Source organism: Zeus faber (genome assembly GCF_960531495.2).
Source record: "Zeus faber genome assembly, chromosome: 19".
Taxonomy (NCBI): Eukaryota; Metazoa; Chordata; class Actinopteri; order Zeiformes; family Zeidae; genus Zeus; species Zeus faber.
The window spans coordinates 25997294-26022652 of NC_137206.1; the positions used below are offsets into that span (position 1 = coordinate 25997294).

Below are 25359 nucleotides of genomic sequence, written 5' to 3' on the forward strand. Positions count from 1 at the left end.
CGTGCGTGCGTACATGTGTGTGTGTGTGTGTGTGTGTGTGTGTGTGCGAGCTTGTGCGTGTGTGCGAGCTTGTGTATGTGTGTGTACGTACCTGTGTGTGCTTGTGTGTGTGTGTGCGTGTGTATGTGTGTGCGTGCGTGCGTACGTCCGTGTGTGTGTCTGTGTGTGTGTGTGTGTGTGTGTGTGTGTGTGTGTGTGTGTGTGTGTGTGTGTGTGGTAGACAGGATGTCATTCCGCGTCAGTGGGGAGGGTAATGAGAAACAGTCCTGCAGGAGATAATGCATCCTGACCTGACAGGCCATGAAGCGCAGTCTGCCCTCCCTCCACTCTCTGCCTTCCGTCCAAGCTGTTGCCACCTAAGTGGATCTGGGAGACGGTGTAAGTGTTTTTGGAGAGAGCCACCATCCTGCGCTTCCCTGCTTCCCCCGTGCAGGGAGGCTCAAGTGCACGTGGCATCACAGAAACGGAAAGCAAAAAACACCGGCAGGTGACAAGGTCGAGCTGAGAACACGCACCACTTCACCTTGTGTGTGTGGAATAGAAAAGATAGAAGGTTTACAGATAGATAGATAGATAGATAGATAGATAGATAGATAGATAGATAGATAGATAGATAGATAGATAGATAGATAGATAGATAGATAGATAGATAGATAGAACCTATTCTGTGGGAACAAATGACGAGGAGGAGGAGAGGAAGCAGTGATGATGGAGGGCAGGAAGGAGTGATGAGGAGGATGAGAATGGGGAGGAGAGGAAGGATGATGAGGATGGTGATGATGAGGAGGAGGAGAGGAAGGAGTGATGATGAGGAGGAAGAGGAGAGGAAGGAATAATGATGAAGCGTAGGAGAAGAAGAGGAAGGAGTGATGATGATGAGGGGTAGGATTGGAAGGAGTGATGAGGAGGAGAGGAAGGAGTGATCATGATGAGAAGGAGGACAGGAAGGAGTAATCATGAGGAGAAGGAGGATGAGAGGAAGGAGTGATGAGGAGGAAGAGAGAAAGGAGTGATGATGATGATGAGGAGAAGGAGGAGAGGAAGGATTGATTCAGAGGAGGAAGAGAGGAAGGAGTGATGATGAGGAGGAGGAGAGGAAGGAGTGATAGTGAGGAGGTGGAGGAAGGAGTGATGATGATGAGGTGGAGGAGGAGAAGAGGAAGGAGTGATGATGATGAGGTGGAGGAGGAGAAGAGGAAGGACTGATGATGATGAGGAGGAGGATTGGAAGGAGTGATGAGGAGGAGGAGAGGAAGAAGTGATCATGAGGAGGAGAGGAGGAGGAGAAGAAGGAGTGATGATGATGATGAGGAGAAGGAGGAGAGGAAGGTGTGATGAGGAGGAGAGGAAGGAGTGATTCGGAGTAGGAAGAGAGGAAGGAGTGATGATGAATAGGAGGAGAGGAAGGGGTGATGATGAGGAGGTGGAGGAAGGAGTGGTGATGATAAGGTGGAGGAGGAGAAGGAGAGGAAGGAGTGATGATGAGGAGGAGGAGAGGAAGGACTGATGATGAGGCGGTGGAGGAAGGAGTGATGAAGTTGAGGTGGAGGAGGAGGAGGAGGAGAGGAAGGAGTAATGATGAGGAGGAGGAGAGGAGCGATGCGAGCGCTGTGTGTCCTGTGGTCCTGGCTGTATGAGCTGGATGTAATCTACACCGGGCTCCACCTCGGGCCGAGCAGGAGAAGCTGGAGAAACCATTACCACTGCACAGCGAGCTGCCCCTCCCATAGTGTCAGCTTTCATATCAAAATGGATTCGTTGCTACCGCCACACCCTCCCCCCACCCCACCCCACTCGACCCCGCTCCACCCCACCCCCCTCGCTGTTACCACCTCTCACTTCGGCCATGTCTCCCAATCTTTCACCCAGAGGTGTATATCATAGATCACAGGGACAAAAGAAAACCCCGACTTAAGGTATCAAACGAGCAGCCAATGCCCACGGGGAAGTGAGGCACGAAACGTCAAAACATTCAAAGTGGTGCGAGGGCTTTGTTGTGAGAGAGCAGTTCCTGGGGCCGCTCTCTCAGACGGAGGAGGACGTGATAAATGGCTGTGAGTTGTCTCTTCTGCCCTTTCGGCCTCTTTCCCAGGGCTTGAAACGTCAAAATCCTGATAGCCATCCAACGCCATGGTTGCTCGTTGATTACGAGTTGTTTTCGTTGTCCCTCCATTTTCGTCCGACCCCAGAAATGCCGCCATCCGGTGTCCTGGGGCGGACTGGAGTCGACGCGCGGGACTACGGAAAGCTTCCTGCCGCAGTTTCCGTTAGAACAAATGGGGTAAAGATTAATTAAAAAAGATGATTGAAAGTGTCTGAGGCGGCGACTTCCTGAATTATTTAGAGCCCGTAGCAGAGTTTCCATTTGAACAAATTGGTGCCGGTCAACGTGGAAGATTTAAATGTCCCCGACAAATAGGAGAGATTCCGATCAAATATCATCTGTGTTTATTTAGCTTAAAAATAATTGCTAAGCAGGCTTTAAAGAGAATGACTGAATGAATGAATCTTCAAGGCATATACATTTCTAATCATTTTTATTGAATATTCAAAATATAATAAGTCCCATCAGTTAACGCCATTTTAAAAATAAATGAATAAAAATTTTAAATATTCTGATTTGAAACCAAATAATTTCTGTTTGTGAACAATAAGTAACAATTGCTGCTGCTTTAATTAACATTCATCCAAAATCAAATTTTGGTAAAATCAAAAAAAATTCAATATTACAACTAGGTCTAAATAAATAATACCGTTTGTGGTGTCGACGTCTTGTCGACATATTTTGCAACATAATGAATATTTACCGTCTCCTTTGGGTCAAACTTAAATATCCCAAAAATCAGCAAACTATGGATGTATGTGTCCCTGTTTTCAACCATACGTCATCTTTCTGTTTCTTCTCAGAGTTCTGGACGTTGCTTCTCTGTCTCTGCTCCGTGTTTACTGTGTTTACAAGCGCAACCTGCTTATTTCTAAATCAACAAACGTGATTGGTCAGAGGTGAAAGATCAGCTTTAGATCATCCAAACTGATTGGCTTAGCCGTTGCAACATTTTTTTTTCGAAATGATTGAGTCTATTTTTTTTATTTAGACAAAGAAACATGGTGATAATTATCGTTATTGTTTTATCACCCAGCACAAATTACAATTGTGCTTAGAAGGTATTATTATCACTGAACATTATGACCGGAGAGATTTAAATTTGTCAGACTTAAACAGATTTTCCCAGTCAAAAACCAGCAATTGCCGGAAAACCGAAACTCTGCCTACAACAACCGTAACTTTCAGAGAAGCATGTTTACAATGCATTTCCTAATAACAAGTGCACAGGATAAACAATCGACCTCAACCCCTTGCCCCTTACCCCTAGCCCCCAACCCCTAACCTCTAACCCCTCACTTGTAACCCCTAACCCCTGACCCCTAACCCCTAAACGCTAGCCCCCAACTCCTAACCTCTAACCCCCAACCCCTAACCTCTAACCTCTAACCCCTAACTCCTAACCCCTAACCCTTAACCCCTAACCCCTAACCCTCACCCCTAACCCCTAACCCCTAACCCTGCCTTCAAATGCTCACTAGGGTAGGGGAGTGTCAAGCAATATTTTAAGTCAAATAAATGCATAGTCTTTATACTAAATAACGCTGATATAATCCTTTGGCTCTTTACATGATGTGACGTCTCTTCAGAAACCAATTGAAAACCTGTGTCCAATGCTTCCTGCAGCCTGTGGTACCAACAACAAAAATGTTGAACTTCTTCGGTCAGCTCTAAAAGGAGAGCCGATTAATTATTTAATCCAGTGGAGTCTGCCAGCACGCCGCAAGTAAGCGAGTCCTTTGTCATGTCCCATGTACCATGTCCCTACTCAAAAGTCGAAAAGTCATTCGTCCAAGTCTAACTTATGGAAACTTTTTTTTTTTGCACATTTCATGCCTAAATGATGAACTAGAACTGGCTTTTTCTCCTTGTTCTCACGAAGGAAAACGATGCATCCCATAAACCTCCCATAAATGTCTCCATCTCAACATCCTGGAGGGAATGAAAGTTTTCGGTCATCTTTGAACAAGGTCGGCTGAGGTTATTGCACCTCAAGTCATTTTGGAGCCTATTTCAAGCAACCAATAGACAGCTGATAAAATCGACTAAAAGTTACTTTGCCAGTATTTTTATTTTAACATGAGGGTGTGTCACAAGGACCCATTTGGAAGCCAGTGGGAATTCCACAAAAAACACCTTTTTCGCCAGCCCTGCCCTCACGAGGGAGCCCCCAGGATCCCGGCGAACTTTGACAAGCCGATTTCCCTCGAACCGGAGCCCTTCCTCGTGCATTTAGCAAAACAGATTGCCCGACGAGCCCGTGGTTAAAATCTTTTTGACTGCTTTGTGAGACACGGTTGAGGGACCCCAACGATTCGGCAGGGACGTCTTTCATACCCGACGAGCACAGCCGACTCAATTCGCGGCGCGAGGGAGGAACTCTTCAGGCCTGGGTGATCGATACTCGGTGGGGCTCTGACCTTGACAGGAAGGGCTTTCGCCGAGGGAATCAGTCCCTCAGGCATTCATCCTCTCTATTGAATGCCTGGCTCCACGCACGCACAAACACACACACACACACACACACACACACACACACACGCACACACACACACACACACACACACACACACACACACACACGTTCACATTTGCATGTTTATTACCTTCACATTACAAGTCAATTACAAACAGCCAAGCTCTTTGTCGGTGTCTTTCTATTTAAAGAATCCCCCCCACCCTCCACAAGAGGAAAAAAAAAAAAAAAAAAAAAAAAGAATCCCTCCACCCAATCCGCTTCATTTTCCCAACATGCAATTTGCTGAGTGTACCCCACAGCAATAGGTAATTATCGCAAGCCCTTGAGCACAAAATGACCTGCGCGCTCTCCGTGCGGTGCCGAGGTGGGCGCCACGTCGCGGTTGTGGAAGCGTGACCTGGCCGGATGGCGACGGAGTATTTCCAGAGCGGTAATGAGTCAGAGCTCTGTGGAGAGGGAGCAATGGGTGCCATCTCCTTTTAATGTCGACAGTGTGTCAACGGGGCTCAGAGTACCAAGTAACACTGTAACCGATTTGAGGTTTTTTTGGGGATTTTTTTTTTTGGTAAAGAGTGTTGAAATCAGCAGGAGTCCACGACTTTGAGCAGCAGCAGCAGCAGCAGCAGCAGCAGCAGCAGCAGCAGCAGCAGCAGCAGCAGCAGCAGCAGCAGCAGCAGCAGCAGCAGCAGCAGCAGCAGCAGCAGCAGCAGCAGCAGCAGCAGCAGCAGCAGCTGTCTTATTCACGACGTGAAACAGGTTCCTTTAAAATAATTTAAAATAAATTAATAAAAAAATGCAAAAAAAATATAAAAAAAAATAAAAATATAAATAAGAATATATATATATATTTTTATATTAAAAAAAACTCCTGGTTTGACCCACCCCTTGTAGAGCGTACATTTTAGGACACCCTCGCGTCAGGAAAAAACAAAGGTCTGGTATAACTGCTCATTGGAAAATACAGCCACAGAAACTGAGCAACGATGCCTAATCGCCTGACGTCTGGGAACTGACACCGAGGTCTGATGGTGTCTTTAAAATGTACATTGTACTCTTGTTAAATTCCGAAATATCCTCCATTGTATAAATGCTGAAATCTGGCTAGGCCCCACACGAGGGTCAACGGGCAAAGCCTTAATCCGGTGCCAAAATGTTTTTTCTGGCAGTTTTTTCTTGTGGAGGTTAAGACAGGGGGATGCCGATTGATTTCTTTGTGAAATGTGAAGCTCGGGAAGCCCTTTGATGATCTTCTGTGATTATAGACTGCTGTAAAATAAATAAATCGGACTCTGCTTGACGTATGAAATGGGGTTCTAAATGTTACTTGGTGCCAATTTGAGCCAGTTAGATCTAGTGAGTCATCTGTTTAAACCCGACAGCGGAATCACTGGAAATGGACAATGTTTGCTACATTATTGACACTTGGGACCAGTTCATCTCTTAACTCTACCATTACCAAACCAAAATAAGAGATTTCGGGGTTTATCAAATGAACAGTACTTGATATGAAATGTACTGAAGTATCAAAACAAAAAGTACTGTTTAACCATATATTTAGGTGTGAATGCATTAACCGCTGTTGGTTGAAAGCTCTCAACCTTTAAAAATGAACCTTCGCTTCAAATGACCCGTGAACCAATCGCATTGTTTGTATGAAGAAGCCTTGCGCTGCTGAACAACCTCAAAGAATAAGTGTCATTTGTCCATCGTCGTTAGAGCAAATTTTGATCTTGAATTTTCATAATAATAATAATAATAGTCTGTACATTTCTAACAGCATCAAAAACTTTTTTTCATATTAATTTCTTTGTCAGATTAATAAAATAAATAGTGAACTTATGTATTTTTCTGTAAAAAAGCTGTAAAAATCCAACGTCTACAGCAAACAATTCAAGGATGCAGTGATCACACTCTCTCATCGGAAATTATTAAATTTAAATTTGAACTTCCTGAACTGAATGAATGAATGTGGCCATACCGGTCCGGTTTCAAACGGAGGGGAACTGCCCTGCTTCCCTTTCGGTGAAAACAAAAAACACAAAAAAATGAAAAGAAAACCGGGGTCGCGGTTTCAGCGTTACCGTTCGTTACTGTAACTTCATCTTGATTAAAAAAAATAAAAATAAAAAAAAGGGACGAGAGGAGCCGACCACACAGAGCTGCTCGCTGGAAAACCCATCTGGCTCCGCGACCGTATGGGCGCCTGGGGGTCGCCGCCCCTCTCCGGAGACGATGCCGCGAGCCCCGAGCGCCGGGCCGGCTGGTTGCGCGAGAAAAGGATAATTGCAAATGAAAAGACTCGGCGTTGATTGAATGAGTGAAGTGGGTGGGAGAGGCTGCGAGGGGCCACTCTTGCCCCGTCGTCCATTCCTTCTCCACCCGCCGATCGCAGCTTGCCCCCCCAGTCTCACAGTGAGGGACGCAGTGTGTTGAGGATAGACAGGCATCGTTGGGTTTCACATTTGGAGGTTGCGACCCCTTACGTGCTGGAGCCCGCTCGGGGGAAAAAAACCCCACTATTTTGCCATTAAGGGGGCGATGAAAAGAGTGGGCAACGCACAGTGAAGGACGGACATTTACAGATTTTCAGTCTCTTCTGCGCACACATATAACAACTGTGGTCTTTGAGGAGCACGGATATAAAGACGGAGGAAAATGGGTGATCACGATTTCTCTTATTCTTAATTCATAAGAGTCATGTTTCTGTCGTTCAGCGACTCCCTCAAGCTCAAGGGCCTTGTTGTGTGGTTTTCAAGGCCATTTGCAGTGGTTTTCTGTGACTGTGGTCTCTGATTCCAGCTCCTCTGTTGTAATATCTGATCCTAGCGCTTAATAGCTCCTAATACGTAATAACCATGGTATAAATATGGAAAAAGCCACATACTGGCTTATTTCTGTGTCAGTTACTGTACTACAGTAGTTAATCATCAGTTCATTCAAGGATAAGAGAAAAAGGATTCAGAGAAATTCAAAGCTCAGAGAAATCAAGTCCACTGCTGCTTCCTACTTCCTACTTCCTCCCCTTGCTCCCCTTCCTATCCTCTCCCCCCCTTCCTCCCCCTTCTCTTCCTCCCCCTTCATCCTTTTCCTCCTCTTCCTCCTCTTCCAATCCTTCCTCCCCCTTCCTCCTACTTCCTCCCACCTGCCTTCCCTTCCTCCTCTTCCTCCACCTTCCTACGCGTCCTCCCCCTCCTCTCCCGTCCTCTCCTTGTGGGACATGGACGCCTCCTCATCCCCTGGCGGTGCACCCGTGGAACAGACTGTTCTGTTTGTAGTTCACACACGACGGAGCTTTGTTTTTCTTTTTCCATGACGGAGGCCCCACCCGCTAGAATCAGGTCGTGTGTCCTGGGAGCCCGGTGGCGAGGTCAACAGATGAGACGCCAGGACCAGCTCACCAACCTGGACCCCCCATGGAGACACTCCCCGTCTGAAGGAGAGCAAGAAAAGTGCTGAACATCTCTCTCTCTCTCTCTCTCTCTCTCTCTCTCTCTCTCTCTCTCTCTCTCTGTCAGTCTCTCTATCAATCCATCCATCCAAATATGGTGGGATGTTTCAGATGTGAGTTGTAATGCGCGGCAGCGATGATGAAGCTGCTCACTCAGCATTCCCAAAGCACTTTACTCACTGTAACTGAGAGGAGGCGCGGGGGTGAAGGCAGGCCAAGAATATGCCTGCGTTCGTGTGCATGTGTGTGTGTGTGTGTGTGTGTGTGTGTGTGTGTATGTGTGTGTGTGTTGATAATGGTCTCCTTGATATTGACGAGCATTAGAAAGGTATACAGGAAACTGAGCCTGTCAATCCCTCCTCCTCGTGCATAGAGACACACACACACACACACACACACACACACACACACACACACACACAGACACACACACACACACACTTGCAAGCAGACAGGCACACGGACACCTGATATCCTTAATCTCCCATAAGATGGGGTCCAAAGGTTCTCAGCACTTAGCATTGATTATTAATGTCAAGGTTTGAGGAAGAGTGTGTGTGCATGTGCGTGTGTGTGTGTGTGTGTGTGTGTGTGTGTGTGTGTGTGTGCATGTGTGTGTGTGTGTGTGTGTACATGCAAGTGTGTGTGCATGTGTCTGTGCACGCAGGGGGCAGGTTACAGCCTACGTGGACAGTGGTCAGCACCCTTCTCCCTCTTTACCAGAAATCCGAAGCGTGGGTTCCCGCTCGGCGTCCAGTGCACATCAGGAGGTGGATTATACTGCAGTAGTGGTTTTCAAACTGTGGGTCACGACCCCCTGGTGGGTCCAAGCGCAGCGCCTGGTGGATTGCAGGGTTACTGAGTAATACATTGGTTTTCATATAGCGGATATACAGTACAATGTGATTCATCGAATCTTTCTCGAATTGAGCCATTTCTACAAAGAGGGGAGGGGGGTTAGTAAAAGTGGATTTTAGGGATGAACTGGTACCAGAATCTGCACTGAAACCCTTGGTTATTCTGACTAAAATAGGACATTGGACAAGTTTTTCTTATTTTTGGCACATAGATACACTATGTCTACAATTTAAAAAAATTGATCACATGTAGAATCATTATGTTCTAATGACCCCTGACCCAGTTTGGTAGTCGGTATTGATCCTCAGTATCGGTTAATACTAATGTTTAGGACTCAAAATTGGCATGGGTGGCGAAAAATTAAAATCAGCCCCTTCCTAGTATAATATAATAATCAATCTAAATGAAGGGAAATATATTAACTTACTTTCTTCACTCTTGTATCACTAACTTTACTTCATTTATTTAGTAGTGTAATAAAATAAAACTTGTAATGGTCCATGTCTATCTACTGCAGAACAGCCATGTATTTGCAGCACTGGAAGACATAAAAATCTGGGTTGACGATTAACTCTCCTCAACTCACTGTATTCACATTCTATTTATTGGGAGATTTCTAACCTTGTTTCAAAATTCGGATTGGAAACATATGATTGTGGAATGTACCCACTGTGACAGCTCTACCGTCTCCCTCCTGAGCATTTTTCAAAGGGGGTGGACAAACTGAAACTTCAGGTTTTAAAGGCTCTTCAACTGTTTAATGCAGTGGTTCTCAAGTTGTGTTTAGTAGTGTACCCCCCTCTAAAAGATTTTTTTTCCAGCTGATTACCCCCTTCACTGGCACCAAAAGATTTTGGGAGAAAAAGAAAGAACATTTATTTCAATGATGTGTATATGTGTGCAATGTTTACATGAACATTAAACGGGTGCATGGTGCAGATACTTATATAGATGATATGTTCGTTAAATTAAAAAATGTGCTGTAGCACACGAGCTGCAGGCTATCAACCTTGTGTTTGTTTACAGATTTTCTGAGGTTTTCTTTTTCTACATTTTAAAACATCATATAGAACAAATATTTTTTAAGAGTAACAGGTATAAATTTTCCAAATTAGCTACTCCGCACCCCCGCCTCCCCGCAGGAACCCCAAAGTACCATTTAGGGAAACAGTGGTTTAATGGATCAGAAACATAACGTGTGGCAGCAGAGGGTCATGCCTGGATGAAGGGATCAACACACTCAAATCTCCCCCTCGTCTCCAACAACAACAACAACAACAACAACAACAACAACAACAACAACAGCAGCAGCAGCTCCTCCCTTCAGCCTCCGTGTGACAGCAGGTCCACCTGCCAGTTGCACGTAATCTAAATGAGTGTCATGAACTGTGTATCCCCACGGTGCGTTTTTTTTTTACTCACCTCCTCGTGCCACGGCTCCATCCCCGCGGACTCCATCCCCCATTAAAACTACTTCACTGAGGAAAACATCCCAGCGTGTTATTTCGATTAAGATGTTTTTCTGCCGTCCCGCAGCAGGTGACGCATCAGCTGAGTAACTTGCTACAGGGCACTGTGGAATCAGTGGAACTACAGTACGCAATGCTGTGACGGAGAGCGTACCCAAGGAACGTGTGTGTGTGTGTGTGTGTGTGTGTGTGTGTGAGTTGTTGTCTGTTCCCTCGGCTCCTGGAAAAAGTGTCAAGGTTTTTTCCACTGGAGCCTTGAGACTCTTAACCCCAAAACTCTCATTCTCCCTCGATATATGAGTGTGTGTGAATGGCTGAAAGGCTGAATCGCAGGGATTTGGGAGGTGGACTTATTCCCAGTTTGTTTTCTTGTGTATATTTTGCAACTGTACTTTTTGGGGGGGCGGGGGGGGGGTTGTTAATTTACTTTAACAATAATCCTTTTAATAGTTTCATTTTTTTGGATTTATTTTGCCCTCATTTACACAATTCATGTTATTTAGTTGTATTGTTTTTTCAATGATATTTGCAATTTAATATTCTTGTTCCTGATATTTCTTTCAATCCTTGTGTGCCTATTTTGGTTTTGCTATGCCCCCTCCTGTTTCATTTTGGTTCGATCTGTTTTGTGTGTCTAATCTTCTTCATGTTAACCCCTCTTTAAGCTATTTTGACGTCATTTTTAATTGGATCCCATGTTAAGATTCGGGTACTTTCTAAGTCCCTCCCCCTGCATTTGAGATTTTTTTTTTGGTCAATAAATGTTTTTGGTTTTTTTTTTCCCAAATCTACCTGCGACTCCTGCATCCAACAGCTTGGACCCTCACATGACGTTCGCGTGGTCCGAGTGTCTGAGGAATGGGGGGGCGCGTCTCCTGCCGCTCCCCCCCCCCACGTCACTTGACTGATTCCTAGTCTGCAAAAACATGCACATGCCTGTGTCTTGGCTGCAACCTCGGGGAACATATGAATGCCTCCGCTAATCCAATTAACATGAACAGCCCCACTGGGGAAATCGCAGTGTATCTGCAATGGCCAGATAATCACGTTGCCTCAGTTGCCTGTGTTTTTGGCACCTTTCATGGTTTTTTTTTTTTTGGAAGGCAGTCAGCAGTTGCTTCGTGTCCGTGTTGTGTGCGTTTGGCAGCACGCTTGGCATTTCTCCGCGCTCCTCGTCGTCTTGAAGATCCCGTGAAGCTGCCTTCAGAGCCATTGACAGCATTCTGAATTGTGCGGACTGCGTATCTATCGCTGTCACTACAATGGAGCGTCAGCTCTGGTTGTTCCTGGTGCACCAGCTCCGATCCTGATGAAAGCTTTGACAATTTTTTAGACTAAGTTCTGGACGAGTCACTGAGTAAAACGAGTCGTTCCATTTGATTCAGTTGGTTTAATCCAGGATGAGTTCCAGTGAACGAGACTGAGAAGAGTCGGTCATTTATTATGAGGTTTTTTTTGGCAAGTTCCATATAAATATCATAGAAAGTTATGTTTGCACTTAAAAGTGAAAGATACTTTCATATGGATTTTGAACTGGACATTTCCATGTTAGTTATATGTTGTGTACAGTTACAGGTTGAATTATACTGAAACTTAGTTACAGTCCCATATTCTATTTTATTGGAACTCTGTGACAGTTTTATGTTCTATTATTGTTCCATAATGAACAATAAACAATAATAAACAGGGTCAAAATCAGCAATCTCGATATTGTAGGAACTGAAAATTGCAGCAGTTGTCAGTATGTGCAGCCATCCTTTATGGCATAAGTGTGATCAGATCACATGATGTACTTGTCATCGGCGTACAGCAGATATATACAATGAGACCAAATGGTAAGAAAATGTGATTTCCCCAATCACGGATATAAACTCAAAATGATCGGATGACAATGTAAAAGATTTTAAATCGTCATTGTTTTATTGTGAACATACAATTGAATGAAAATCAGAATCTGCAGGTGCGACTTTTTAAAAATCGGAAAACGGAATCAGTCAAGACAATTGCAATCGGTGCATCTCTAGTTGGTACATGTTCGGTAACTTTACAAGATGATTCATTTAAAGGAGTATATCCTTATGATATGAATTTGTATACTGTATATAGTTAGTCGTAGTAGCTTGCATACGATGTGAACTCCACCTACGGCTGATGTATTTCCAAGTGCTGGTGGGAACTGCTCTGTTGGCTTCCAGCACAAATCTTTTAAAGAAAGCGGAATTAATACCAACTGTCCGTGAATAAACAGCAGACGAGGGAAATGTAAGTATTTAAAAAATAATTCTGCGGCTATGCGCTATCTGCTGCGCATTTCTCCAAACAAAATCAATACAAACAGTGTGTTTTCATTATAGATGTATTTATTTGATCTATTTTATTTTATTTTCCGACGTTTACTCATTGAATGAAACAAAAAAGCCTTGTGCAATGCCCCCCACAAGCTCAAAGCATGGTGAGCACGAAAGTCAGAACAAACTTTTAAATTTGGCCATCGATGAATATGAGTGAAGATTCAGGAACTGGATTGCTTATTTCTCGCCTTAAATTTGTTCAGAGACCGATTTTGGTGGACCGATGAGGTGAAATCAGTGAAAGTTCACGCTTCAGGAGGGAGGTACCACCCACAGAAACAGCGCAACAGCGGAAGGGTTTAGAGGCCTGTTAGAATGGCTAGAATGTATGAATAATCGGAATGGTATTTTCAGTAAAAAAAAAACTTTTCGGACCTCAGAGACCTATTAACTTGTCGAAAAGGATTGTAATAGGTCCCCTTTAAAGACATTATAGATTCCTCTGATCCGAAATCCTCCGGGAGGCTTTTCCAAGGAGCGGGTGCAGAATATGTTCTCAGTAAAAGTCAAGATAAGGCCTATAAAATACTACCATAATACATTGACTCTATCTATGATAATCTACTGACTCCAGGAAAGAACATCAGCTCAGTGGGGAGTCTATTACTAGTGGTTCTCAATGTGGGGTCCAGGGACCCGTTGGGGTCATTCAAGACGTTTTAGGGGGTCCTCAGCAATAGGATTAATATTGCAGCACAATTAGAGAGAATGTACAGTAATGACCGTTCTGATCAAAGTTTCACTGTTATATCACTAACTGTAGTATAGACCAGTATGGAGGTTTAGATGACAGCAATTCACATTAAAAAAAAAAAAATCTTATCCAATGGGATCCATATCAAATTCCTTTATATGAAAAATGTTGAGAATCACTGGTCTGTTATGACAGACTGGCTGGTAAATCCATTCCATTCTTTTACAGCGCTGGATTGGATTGGTTGTTGTGCAATCACGCAATACAAATTGTGTAGACAATTGGGCTCCACCTCCATGACGGGTTGCCGAGTTGGGAAAGCTTGGGTATAATTATACTTTGATTTTTCACAAGGCATTAAGTCACACCAAGTCTATTTTTGGTGTAACCTCAAGGCCTCCGCACAACACATCCAAGGTTACACTCAAATGTGACTATTACATTAGTGGTGTTGAAGACCCCAACATGGCCAGAGTGTTAATTACCAGCTCACAGTATGGGTTTGCAGGAATAGCCAGTTGGGTCTACAAAGCAATTTAATCACGCCTGAGGTGGTTTTGCTAATGAAACCGATGGACTCGCTCCCTCCTACTCAGGGATCCTACAGGAGGATGATAGCAGATGCTCCGCAGGACCGCGGGAGGCCGGACGCAGCTGCACTCTCTGCTCTACTGTCGTACTGCAGGTCATCTCTGTCCTAGGTGGAGGAAACCTGCATCAGTGTGAGGAAGAAGGAAGATGCTTAAAGCTTCATTTAGTTCACCCGCACACATGCATATTATTGTAAGGGATAACGTGCAGCCAGCCAGGGGTGGACAGGTACTCTGGCATACAGCGGCCAATCAGTTGTACAATCGAATACACCGATACTTCAACCAGACTGTTCTGGGTTCTTTTTTTTAGGGCGGTCCCATGAGAGGAGACGCAGGCAGGGGCCTCCTCTGGCTGCGTGTTAATTGGGATAGAAAATCCATTACTATTCAGATGAAACACATAGCGGGGGGGCTGCACCTTTTCTTTTCCTTTCTTTCAGAAACTTCTTAGTTATTTACCAAAGGATAAAGATGCCTTATGACGTTTAATGACTCCTCCACAGTTTATTGTAGATATTATAGGAGAGCGTGATGCCGTTTGACTTCATGTGACTTGATGTTTTGTTTTCTTTCTTTCTTCCTTTCTTTCTTTCTTTCCTTCTTTCTTCCTTTCCAGGTTTTAATACTGTATTTCCAGCCCAGTGTATTCCGCTGCATCTTGCTGAGGTGGGTTCGAATGCTGGGCTTCGCTACCGTCTATGGAACCCTGACTCTCAAGTTGTACAGGTACACACACACACACACACACACACACACACACACACACACACACACACACACACACACACACACACACACACACACACACACACATACACACACACACACACACACACACACACACACACACACACTCACACACACATGCACACTCGTTGTAGATATTTGGGGATTACAGTCGCATGGCAGGGAGGAATGCTTGGTTAAAGTGATGAGAGGAGGAACGGCGACGCCACGAGGCAGGACACTTCCTGCTCTCACATTACCTCGTATCCAATGGCTGAGTCAGGAGATATACCAGACAGCAGCGGAAAGATGAGAGAAGACGATAAAAGACGCCAAAGGGGGAAGACACAGCTCTTAGCGTGAGAACATCCCGTCCTGGAAGCAATGTGGAAGTTGGACTGGTCATGTTCCCTCCCATTTAACATTGTACTCTGAGTAAAAGTATTCAAGTGGTGCGTGATATTAAATGTGCTTGAGTTAAATGTGATGTTCAAGACCCTGACGTCATATGTAAAACGTTAGACAGTCAGAAGCAGCAGGGTTGTAGGTGACTCAGTAGTGAAGCGTTCAGAAACGTCGCGCTATGAACAGTTGTAGATGACGGGAACCATCATTCATTACATCACATTTCAATGTGATGTATGGATTTCAAAGAGAAAACCAATCCTTTAACCTTCGCCTTGTCCTTTCCTTAACTTCTTTCAAGATTCTGGCCTCCTTAATCTCTTTGAGGGTTTGAAAAACTGCACGGTCCCCACTGTCACCACTGTACTGTAAAACAACAATATTTGATGGATAAGGGAGGTAGAAGGAAACGGAGAAGGAGACATTGGATTTATTTTCTATGTGAAGGACATGTTGCAGGTGTAATTCTGCACGGGCGTGGAGCAACACGCTCGTTGTTCTGCCGGCAATATTGCGGCGGGGGGGTCCTGTCGGAGCGGCCTCAATGAAGGTGTTGATGAAGAGGCCGTTGTTAATGCAGGAGGGAGGGGACCCACCGAGGCTCCAAGTTCACGCACTACACATACATTTTTGAGCGGAGCACATCAGAGGGTGGCGCACGACACGCCTCGCATCAACGCGCTGGGAAGGCAGGGCGCAGTAACGAAAGAGCTGGAAAATGTGTTTGTGTGAACGGGAAACCTCATCTGCATTTGTGAGCTGTTAAAAAGCTGCTGCATGTGGAGAATGGAGCGAATCTGTCACGTTTTAACGGGAAAAATACCCGGCATGTAGCTCTGCCCCAGGAGAATGTGTTGTACAGACTAGTGCCCATGCCAATGCAGCAATGAGCAGTACTTTAGAGGACATGCTGCTGCGACCAGCCATTATACCCCTAACAGTACCATGCTCAGTAATACTTTTGGGGTTTTTTCTTGTGTTTATTGCATTTCTATTGAAATTCTATTGTTGGCCTTGATTCATTCTTTTTTCCATGTTCAAATACCAAAAGAAGCACATTTTATTTAACTAGTTATTATGCTTGTGAAAGAGTGTGATTTGAAAACGTAACACCACCGTCACCGTTTACTCAATCTCCACCATCTCCTAAAACACCACCATCCCCACCATCTCCTCAAACATGGCCATCTTCATCTCCTCAAACACCACCATCACCATCTCCTCAAACACCACCATTCCCACCATCTCCTCAAACACCACCGTCACCATCTCCTCAAACACCACCATCTCCACCATCTCCTCAAACATCACATCTCCATCTCCTCAAACACCACCATCTCCGTCATCTCCTCAAACATCACCATCTTCATCTCCTCATACACCACCATCTCCTCAAACATCACATCACCATCTCCTCAAACATCACCGTCTCCACCATCTCCCCAAACACCACCATCCCCTCCATATCCTAAAATATCACCATCACCATTCCTTAAACATCACCATCCCTACCATCTCCTCAAACACCACCATCCCCACCCACTCCCCAAACACCACCATCTCCTCAAAAACCACCATCTCCTAAAACATCACTGTCACCATTCCTCAAACATCACCATCTCCACCATCTCCTCAAACACCCCACCATCCCCACCCACTCCCCAAACACTACCATCTCCACCATCTTTTCAAACATCACCATCTCCCCAAACACCACCGTCCCCATCGCCACCTCAGGGTCCTGAAGGTGTTCCTGTCGCGCACGGCCCAGAGGATCCCTTACATGACCAGCTGGAGGGTTTTTCGCCTCCTAGTCATCATCCTGCTCATCGTCTGCTGGTTCCTGGTGGCTTGGACCTCGGCCGTGTGCCAGAATCTGGACTGGAAGCGAGCCCTGATCGATGTGGGATACACGCCGGACGGCCTGCAGTTCAGCATGTGCCTGCTGGACCGCTGGGACTACATGATGGCTGTCGGTACGTCCTTAAAGCAATCAAGGTGGTATAGCCTTGGCGGAAATTGTACTGTTTCCAGTAAATTTTGGAAATTATAATTTTTACTTTTACTCACCAAATGGTCGCCAGGTTCATTCAGGATGCTTTTGGATTTAAGGCACATACACATGATCAGCAGCCAAACATTAGACATTGGAGAGAGAGCGTGGCTCTTGGCATTTTGAACGTTGACCCAGTTAACCTGGATCTGTCAAAACATTATGCACCGTTACCGAGCAGCAAGATTATAATTTCTGCTATTACACAACACTCTTTTTTAAGAATTGTAAAATATGTAAAATTCTATATTGATAATAATTACCAGATTAACCAGGTTTAATGAGTTTGGACAAGCATAAATGGGAGTGTGCCTGGTGTCACAGCTTTGCTGCCCCGCCATCTATATTAAGTTCCCTTGAGCAAGGCTCTGAACCCTAATTTGCTCCAAGAGGAAAATGCGTTGTGGCTGACCCCTCCTGCAGTGCTTGGGTGTGATGCATTGAGAAAAGGGAATGATCCCACGATGGATGAATAACCAACTCTCGCACCTCTCGCTTCCTCTTCTTCTCTTCCTGCCTTCACCCTCCACCTGTTTCTCTTGGTTTCTAGCTGAGTTCCTCTTCCTGCTGTGGGCAGTGTACCTCTGCTTCACCGTCAGGACTGTACCCTCGGCCTTCCATGAGCCTCGCTACATGGCCATCGCCGTGCACAATGAGTTGGTCCTGTCGGTCATATTCTACATTGTAAGGTGAGCAGCTCCCCTCCATGTGCACACACACACACACACACACACACACACACACAGAGACACTTCAGTGCGCACTCCCTTTCTCGTCCCAGTGTGTGTGTGCTAGACAAGGGTGCCACTATTTCAAGATTCAAGATTCAAGATTCAAGAGGTTTATTCGTCACATACATATACATACTTTCATACATATATGCAGTGAAATGTCAATGCAATGCACCGGTGATTACGCACAATATGTTCTAGACTGAACACAATAGCTACCTAAAAATTTCTACTTGACTAACTAACTGATTCCTAAAACGTAATGCAGTAAGTCGAATACTATTGAGAAAATTAAAATATATAGAATAAAATAAAATAAAACAAAATAAGAACTCAAAGGTAATGCAGAGTGGGGGTACAAAATAGAATAAAGGGAATAGCCTTATGTATATGGGATAGACTTATGTATATGAAATAGGCCATTTATGTATATACAAATATGTGCATTATAGTGGCATGTGAATCAAGTGAGGTAGTGTGTGTGAGATACACAGCACAGTATACAACAGTACGGCGCAGCAATATGATAACACTGAACAACCCAGAACAGTGATACCGGACGGGGTACAGTATGCTACATACAGTACAGTGAGGTAGCGGAGCCTATGTGTGTGGCTCAGTGAGGTCTGCATTGACAGTTCTTATGGCTCGTGGGAAGAAACTCCGTCTCAGTCTCTCTGTTCTCGCTGTGTGACTACGGAGTTGCTTGCCTGACTGTAGCAGCTGGAACAGTCTGTTATTGGGGTGATGAGGATCCTTCATGATCCTGCGGGCTCTGCTGCTACACCTCCTGGTGTATAAGTTCTGCAGGGAGGGGAGGGTAGTTCCAGTGGTATGTTCAGCTGAACGCACCAACCTCTGGAGGGCACGCCTGTCCTGAGCAGTACTGTTCCCAAACCAGGCTGTGATGTTGCCTGTCAGGATGCTCTCCACTGCTCCACAGTAGAAGTACTTGAGGATCCTCACCGAGACCTGGAATTTCCTCAGCTGCCTGAGGTGGTAAAGACGCTGCCTCGCCTTTCTCACAAGTTGCTTTCTCTAATTTTTCAACAGAGGATTGAACTATTGGCATGAGTTTTCCAATTTCAATTTAACGTCCATTAACCACCACCACCAAGGGTTGATGGTGTTGATTTATATCCAGATGCTGTGTGTTTTCGGTGGTTTACGGTTCGGCCCGTGTGTTTCTCCGATCCCATCACCGTTAATTGGGTTCTTCCGCCGCGCTGGGAAGTAGCTGTCAGCGGCAATACGGCCAGATGAGGCTCTTTATAAATTGGAACACCTGCCCTGGCTTTGGCGAGGGGGATCCCGGGAAGGTTTGCCACGGGGGAGATGGCTTCGGGGGCTCGTTAGACTCGTCCGCCATCTGTCCGTCTCCGCTCCCGGCGCAGCGACCATGGGAAGTGAAAAGGTGATCTTTCTATCCGTTGGGAGAGCGCTTGGGAATTCTTCGTCCCGTCGCCGCCAGCTAGAGAAGGCGGCCCCACCCAAACGATTCAAACCCTCGTCTGCCATGCACAGGCACGTATTTTCCGATCCTCGCCAACAAAAACATAAAAAGACATGAAGGAGGCGCAACTTCAAAGCTCCATGCACCACACTTTGGCCTTTTTTGTGCCTTCAAGCTATTACCACGGTAACGGTTCCTTAATTAGCCGTTTGCCAACTTCAACGACCTAATGAGCCTGTTGGATGACATTTACTGGGATGTAGGCTCTCCAGTGGTTGAATTATCATCTGACAGGACATGCCTCCACATCCTAAGTGTTTATGAAGTCTCACTGCTTGGAGGCCAATTAGTTGATTTTAAATTAAAGCCTGTAGCATCTCCTGGCAATTAATATTTTGTTAAGAAATGATCGCTGCTTTCCACTGAGGTTGTAACCGCAGCGGGGAGCAGCGGGGTACTGTGTTACTGTAGGATAAATTAGGTGCATTCCAGCTCCACATCATGGTCATTAACCTTTATTTTCTCTCTACTAAAAATTATGAGGATATTTTTCCTTTGCCGGCAAACAAATTACTCATACAGAACATTATATGAGGCAATTTCTAGCAGGGGAATGCCGACGCCCAGACAGACGATGCGAAGATTGTTCTTCTTCTTCTTCTTCTTCTTCTTCTTCTTCTTCTTAAATCCACTTAAGCTTAAAATAAATTCTCTCTTTCCCAGTTCCATCTGAGTCTTAAGAGGTGTGCTGCCGACAAGCAAATTACACAATATTCTCACGCTAACGGATCTATAATATTTGACAATTGGGTCACAATGTGCATCAACAACCAATGTTTTTCTATAGATATAGTATAAACAGTAATACATTCATGAAGATGTCATCCCTTGTTTCTTAATGGGATCAAAGCTGTTCTTTATTGCAATTGGGAATTTATCACTTAGCACCATTCAGTGTCAATTTAACGTTGATCGATTTATATAAATCACATAAGAAACTGGAGATGTTTAGAATTCATTTGTAATCAAATTTTACAAATGCTACTCAGTCAAATTCACCATAAAATCTGGCGGAGCCATTTATGGCAAACCAAGTGGAAAAGCCACACATCACCAATCACCAGTGCATTTTTCACTATTTAACTTGCTAACTGCTGTTTTCCACCAGAGTGAAAGTAAGTCTATGACTAAATAGATGATGAGACTCATAGAATATTTAGTCTTTACTCTTGGAAATTGGCCCACTTTTTCCCAATTCCTCATAGGGGCTTTGATGTACTTAAACCTGACAGATGCCAGTTGTTTAGTGCAGCTCAGTTTCTGTTTGAGCTGCTCGGGGATTCACACATTATTCCACTCAAACATCAGACGCAGTGAGCAAGACATCAGGTGAAGATTAGTTTAAGAGGACAACAGGTTGGGCTGTTTCACACCGATCTCTCTCTCTCTCTCTTTCTCTCTCTCTCTCTCTACAGGTTCAGTTTGGCTCCTGAGCTTCACCCGGACTGGATGCTCCTTCTGTTCTTTGCTCACACTCATCTTACCGTCACGGTCACTTTGGGACTTCTGCTCTTCCCCAAGGTAAACAGCCCCATGCACGAGCATTCCATTTTCAAATGTTCTCTATACTCTGTTCCCTATACTATTCAATATATGAAAAGGCTATTGTATCTTTTAGATTTTTTGACAAGTTATGTATTTGTTCCTGAGTATCTTTATTATGTATCTTGCCCTGTTGTCTTTAAATAGATCACTTATGTGTGCTTGTTTGTGTGTGGACAATATGTGCAATATATGTAGACTATATTATGCATTTATTCTGTTTTCGAAGACACAGTTGTCACGTAGGTATTTGATAATATGTCACCTCCAGTTCTTATTCGCTGGCACCCACATAAGGGATGACATTGTATCCGAGGCCTATGAGGACGAGCTGGACATGGGTCGCTCCGGGTCCTACCTCAACAGCAGCATAACCTCAGCATGGAGCGAACACAGTCTGGACCCCGAGGACATCCGGGTGAGCCCTGGTTCCGTCCAACTTCTCCTGCACACAATTCTCCCTTTCCAACTGTATAACTTGTGAATGCATTTTGTCTGTACTTGTGTCCCCCTGGCTGAGGCCAAAATACTGAGCCATGGCAGTTTTTTATTGCAGACGCCAGACGAAATGGGCCATCACAGTTCTATAAATGGCTGTGGTGTAAGGTCTTGCAACAACCTATGGGAAAAACGTACCAACGTGAGCAGACGTTTCTGTTTGTCTGTTAGAGCTGAAGAAGTCTCTCAACCAAAGATTGGAGCGCTGGTTCCACTCCAAGCCTATTTACCGGAGGCAATGATATGATCAGCTGATATCCTGCTGCCTGGTGACAGCGTTCACTGTATTGGATGGGCAAGCCAACAGAAATATAATAAATTCAGGACCAGAGCTTAGAGGCTGTTTCAGACCTAACGTTAACACACACTCTGTTTCCTTATTTAACGCTGTTCGAGACCGTCTTGTCTTTCCTTTTTGTTCAGCACGCATGAGATATAATGTGGTGCATCATTTAACAACTGTCTTTAGTTGCCATAAACATTCTGCATGCCTTTGTGTACTTGAATGTCTGCTTTTTTCCGTGATGCTGTGTCTATGTTACAAACACACACATTTAACATTTCAGAGTACAGTAATTGTTCGAAATTGGCCAATCATGATATCTTTATTTTCACACCCAACCCCCATCTCCCCTTGTTTTTTTTAACACATTTCCAGGAGGAACTGAAGAAGCTCTATTCCCAGTTGGAGATTTATAAGAGGAAGAAGATGTTGGCCAACAACCCTCACCTCCAGAAGAAGCGGAGCTCCAAGAAAGGCCTGGGTCGTTCCCTCATGAGGCGGATCACCGAGATCCCGGAATCGGTGCACCGCCAGTGCAGCCGTGACGACAAGGAGGCAGGAGAGCACGGGAGCAGCCGAAACAGCATCTGCGTGCTGAGAAAGAACCCCTTCGAGCCAGCTCACCTGGGAAAAGGAGCTAAGGAGGAGACGGCGAAGAACAAAGTCTTCTCCCTGAAGAAGTCTCACAGTAGTTATGACCACGTCCGAGACCAGAGTGAAGACTCCAACAGCTCGGCAACAGACAAGATGGAGGAGATCCCGGTGGAGGGGTCGCTTCTGGATACCCTGATGGGCAAGAAGCTGGTCAGGAAGAAGTCCAACGAAAAAATTGAAGTCACCAGTGAATCTACCGAGTCAGTTCCATTGGTCTGTAAGTCGGCCAGTGCACACACTCTTACAGTGGACAAGAAGCCAATCCACCCAAGAACGTCTATGTTGCAGAAGTCCCTCAGTGTCATTGCCAGTGCTAAAGAGAAGACGTTGGGCTTGACAGGAAAGACCCAGAGCATAGAGGACAGCAATAAAAAGAGTCAGTCAAAGAGTAAGGACACCAAGGCCAGCGCTGATGAAGATGAGTGCCATCCAAAGATGATTATCAGTCAGTCAGTTGAGTACAAGCAGACCATGGTAAAAAGTGGCATCATGAAACAGCAGGTGAGTGGAAGCCAGCCTTCCATATGCTCCGAGCAAGGAAAGAGTAAGGATCTCTATGATCTTTCCGAAGTGTGTCCTTGGGAGGTAGAAGATCTCCCAACTCCATCAGAGAACAAGGTCCAGAAGCATGTATCCATAGCTCCAAAAGAGACTACCACACTTCATGGTGGCGGCGCCAAGGGAGAAATGCCCCAGCAGCAGAAAGGGCAGAAAGCTTCTGACCAGTCCCCATGTAATGCCAGGCAGTCTAAAGAAACCCAGAGGACAACTGCAGAGCGAGCAGAGATCTGTCCGTGGGAGCATGGAAGTGAAGGCCAGGTTGGCCAAAAAGAAGGCTCAAAACCGCAACCCACTGGTCAGGTTAGCCACACTGCCAAGAACAGCCAGTCTCATTCTGCAACAGACAGTTCTAAAACCAGTCATTCTGATGTTTGTCCATGGGACTTTGACGAAACCAAAACAACAGATCAGTCAGCTCAGTCACAAGAAATGACAAAACAGAGAAAAGGCACAGCCCCCACAGATGGCAAGGGGAAAAGTGCCCTTTCAGAGCCCTCTAAAACAGGCAGCACTCCGAAAACATCCACGTCAAAGGCGGATGTGTGTCCCTGGGAATACGACACCTCTGTATCGGCAAATACAGAGAGGACACCTGGTCCAGCTACAGTTTCCAAAACGAGAGAGTCCCCTTCAAAAAAGAAGGCCGCAACATCCACAAGAACAGTGGAGCGAGAGAAAGAGAGAGAGGAGACAAAAGACACTGATGATGAGAAAATCAGAACAAAAGACAAGGACAAAAATAAGCCCTCAGAGAAACACACGAGCCAGCAAAAAATGACAGAAGTATGCCCCTGGGAGGTGGCGAGCCATCAGGAGTTGCCAGCAGTAGAAAAACGGAAAAGTGCCAATGATGGAGCAGCAAAAGGGAAGAAGGCTGACGTCTGTCCATGGGATTTTGAGGATACGTCCAATAATAAAGGCACGGACAAAAGCGATCCTGCGGCAAAAAAAAGCAATTTAAATCCTAAAGGGAAGGTTGTAAGTTGTCCAAAAAAGGCAGATGTTTGTCCCTGGGACTTTGATGATAGCACACCGGGCAAAAAGGCATGACACTAAGTGGACAACTGAAAATATGGCTGTGGTTGTATTTTTTTTCTCACTTTTAAATCCTAAAATAGTAACGTTTACTATTAGTGAGGTGGCTTGGAAGAAAAGACGATCAAGCTCCACAAGTTGCCTTCCTTTCCAAGGTTTTCTTTTGAGTGTTTGTCTATTTTGGGGGGAAAAAAGGTAAATATATAAAAACCAAACAAAACATCATAACAAGCATTCCAGAATAGAGTATTCCTAAAGATGAATCATAGCCTATACTTATGCAACTTCTAACCTGTCAACCATTTCACTTCATGTTAAATGTTAAAAGCCTGCATTGTTCAAATTGTGTAACTTTCATAGACTGGTGATCATTACAATATCTATTCTTATGTTTATTTATGAGTGCATTTCAGTGCATGTCATGGACATGACAGCGTGACCATGAGAGTGGGAGTGGAATGAAGATATGTAATGTGTACAGCAAACTAAAGTATGAATTAATAGGTTGAAGCCCATGTGAGAAAAGAAGAAAGAAAACCCGTAAAATGCCAAAGAAGAAAAGAAACATCTCGAAAGAGTTATGTCAGTGTTGTTGCGTCCAACCTCACCGGACTCCTGTTGTGTCTTTTGAGGAGGGGGGCTGTATGTGAGGGAAGCAGTCTTCAGCACTTTAGTCAAATGCACATATTTTAAAAAAAGGAGGAGGTATTGTGCTATTCAGCTGTTAGTTCTCCATATACCTGCTCCGTGTCCTCTTATAGCCGACCTAACTGCCATCTTAAAGCCGTTACACACCGCCGAAGCACAAAACGTAAGTGGAGAATATGCCCACGTGCATTTTTTCTCTTTTGAGGCATCGACAGACGGTGGAAAGTGGAAAATGTCCTTTTCCGGCATGGAAACTTTCCATTGCAATGTTTCCGCGAAAAACAATCCTCAAAGAAGTTTGTGCTCGGTGTGAAGCGGCTTTTTGAAGCTGCAAAGGAGCTGCATAGGAGTTTCTCAAATATCATTTTCACCGTGGCTCTAACCAGAGTAGAAAGCTTCCAAGTTCCGCAGAGCAGTGGCGAGGCCAAAGGTGGGCACCAGGTGGCACCTCTCAGTTCAGATGGGTAACTGTATGGACTATTATGTCGATACTTCCATTTATATTTTTGAGCAAATCTGGATTTAGTGCCTCCCAGTCTATGATGAGTTACTGCAAACACACTGCTTTGGACATTTCGTCAAAGCTCCAACAGTTGCGGTAGAATTCAGCAGTGAGTTGAACAGAGCAAAAATAATTGGTTGTTGTTGTCAAGTTCATATTGAATCCAATCCAGATAAAGTTACCATTTCAGATGAAGGTCTTATTGGGTGTTC

General features: G+C 44.9%; 1 protein-coding gene across 1 annotated transcript in view; it reads left to right on the forward strand.

The window, feature by feature from the left end:
* gpr158a (G protein-coupled receptor 158a) overlaps window positions 1–24230 on the forward strand; it is a gene marked incomplete at its 5' end in the record, with an annotated part of 94655 nt that extends 70425 nt beyond the window's left edge. Inside the window, 7 exons of the mRNA XM_080020472.1 lie at window positions 14613–14722; window positions 16865–17103; window positions 17731–17869; window positions 20840–20945; window positions 21238–21384; window positions 21523–21606; window positions 22123–24230. Of these exons, the coding sequence (XP_079876598.1) occupies window positions 14613–14722; window positions 16865–17103; window positions 17731–17869; window positions 20840–20945; window positions 21238–21384; window positions 21523–21606; window positions 22123–24012 (2715 nt within the window). The 3' untranslated portion in view covers window positions 24013–24230. The remainder of the gene's footprint in view (window positions 1–14612; window positions 14723–16864; window positions 17104–17730; window positions 17870–20839; window positions 20946–21237; window positions 21385–21522; window positions 21607–22122) is intronic.
* Window positions 24231–25359: the final 1129 nt, after the last annotated feature.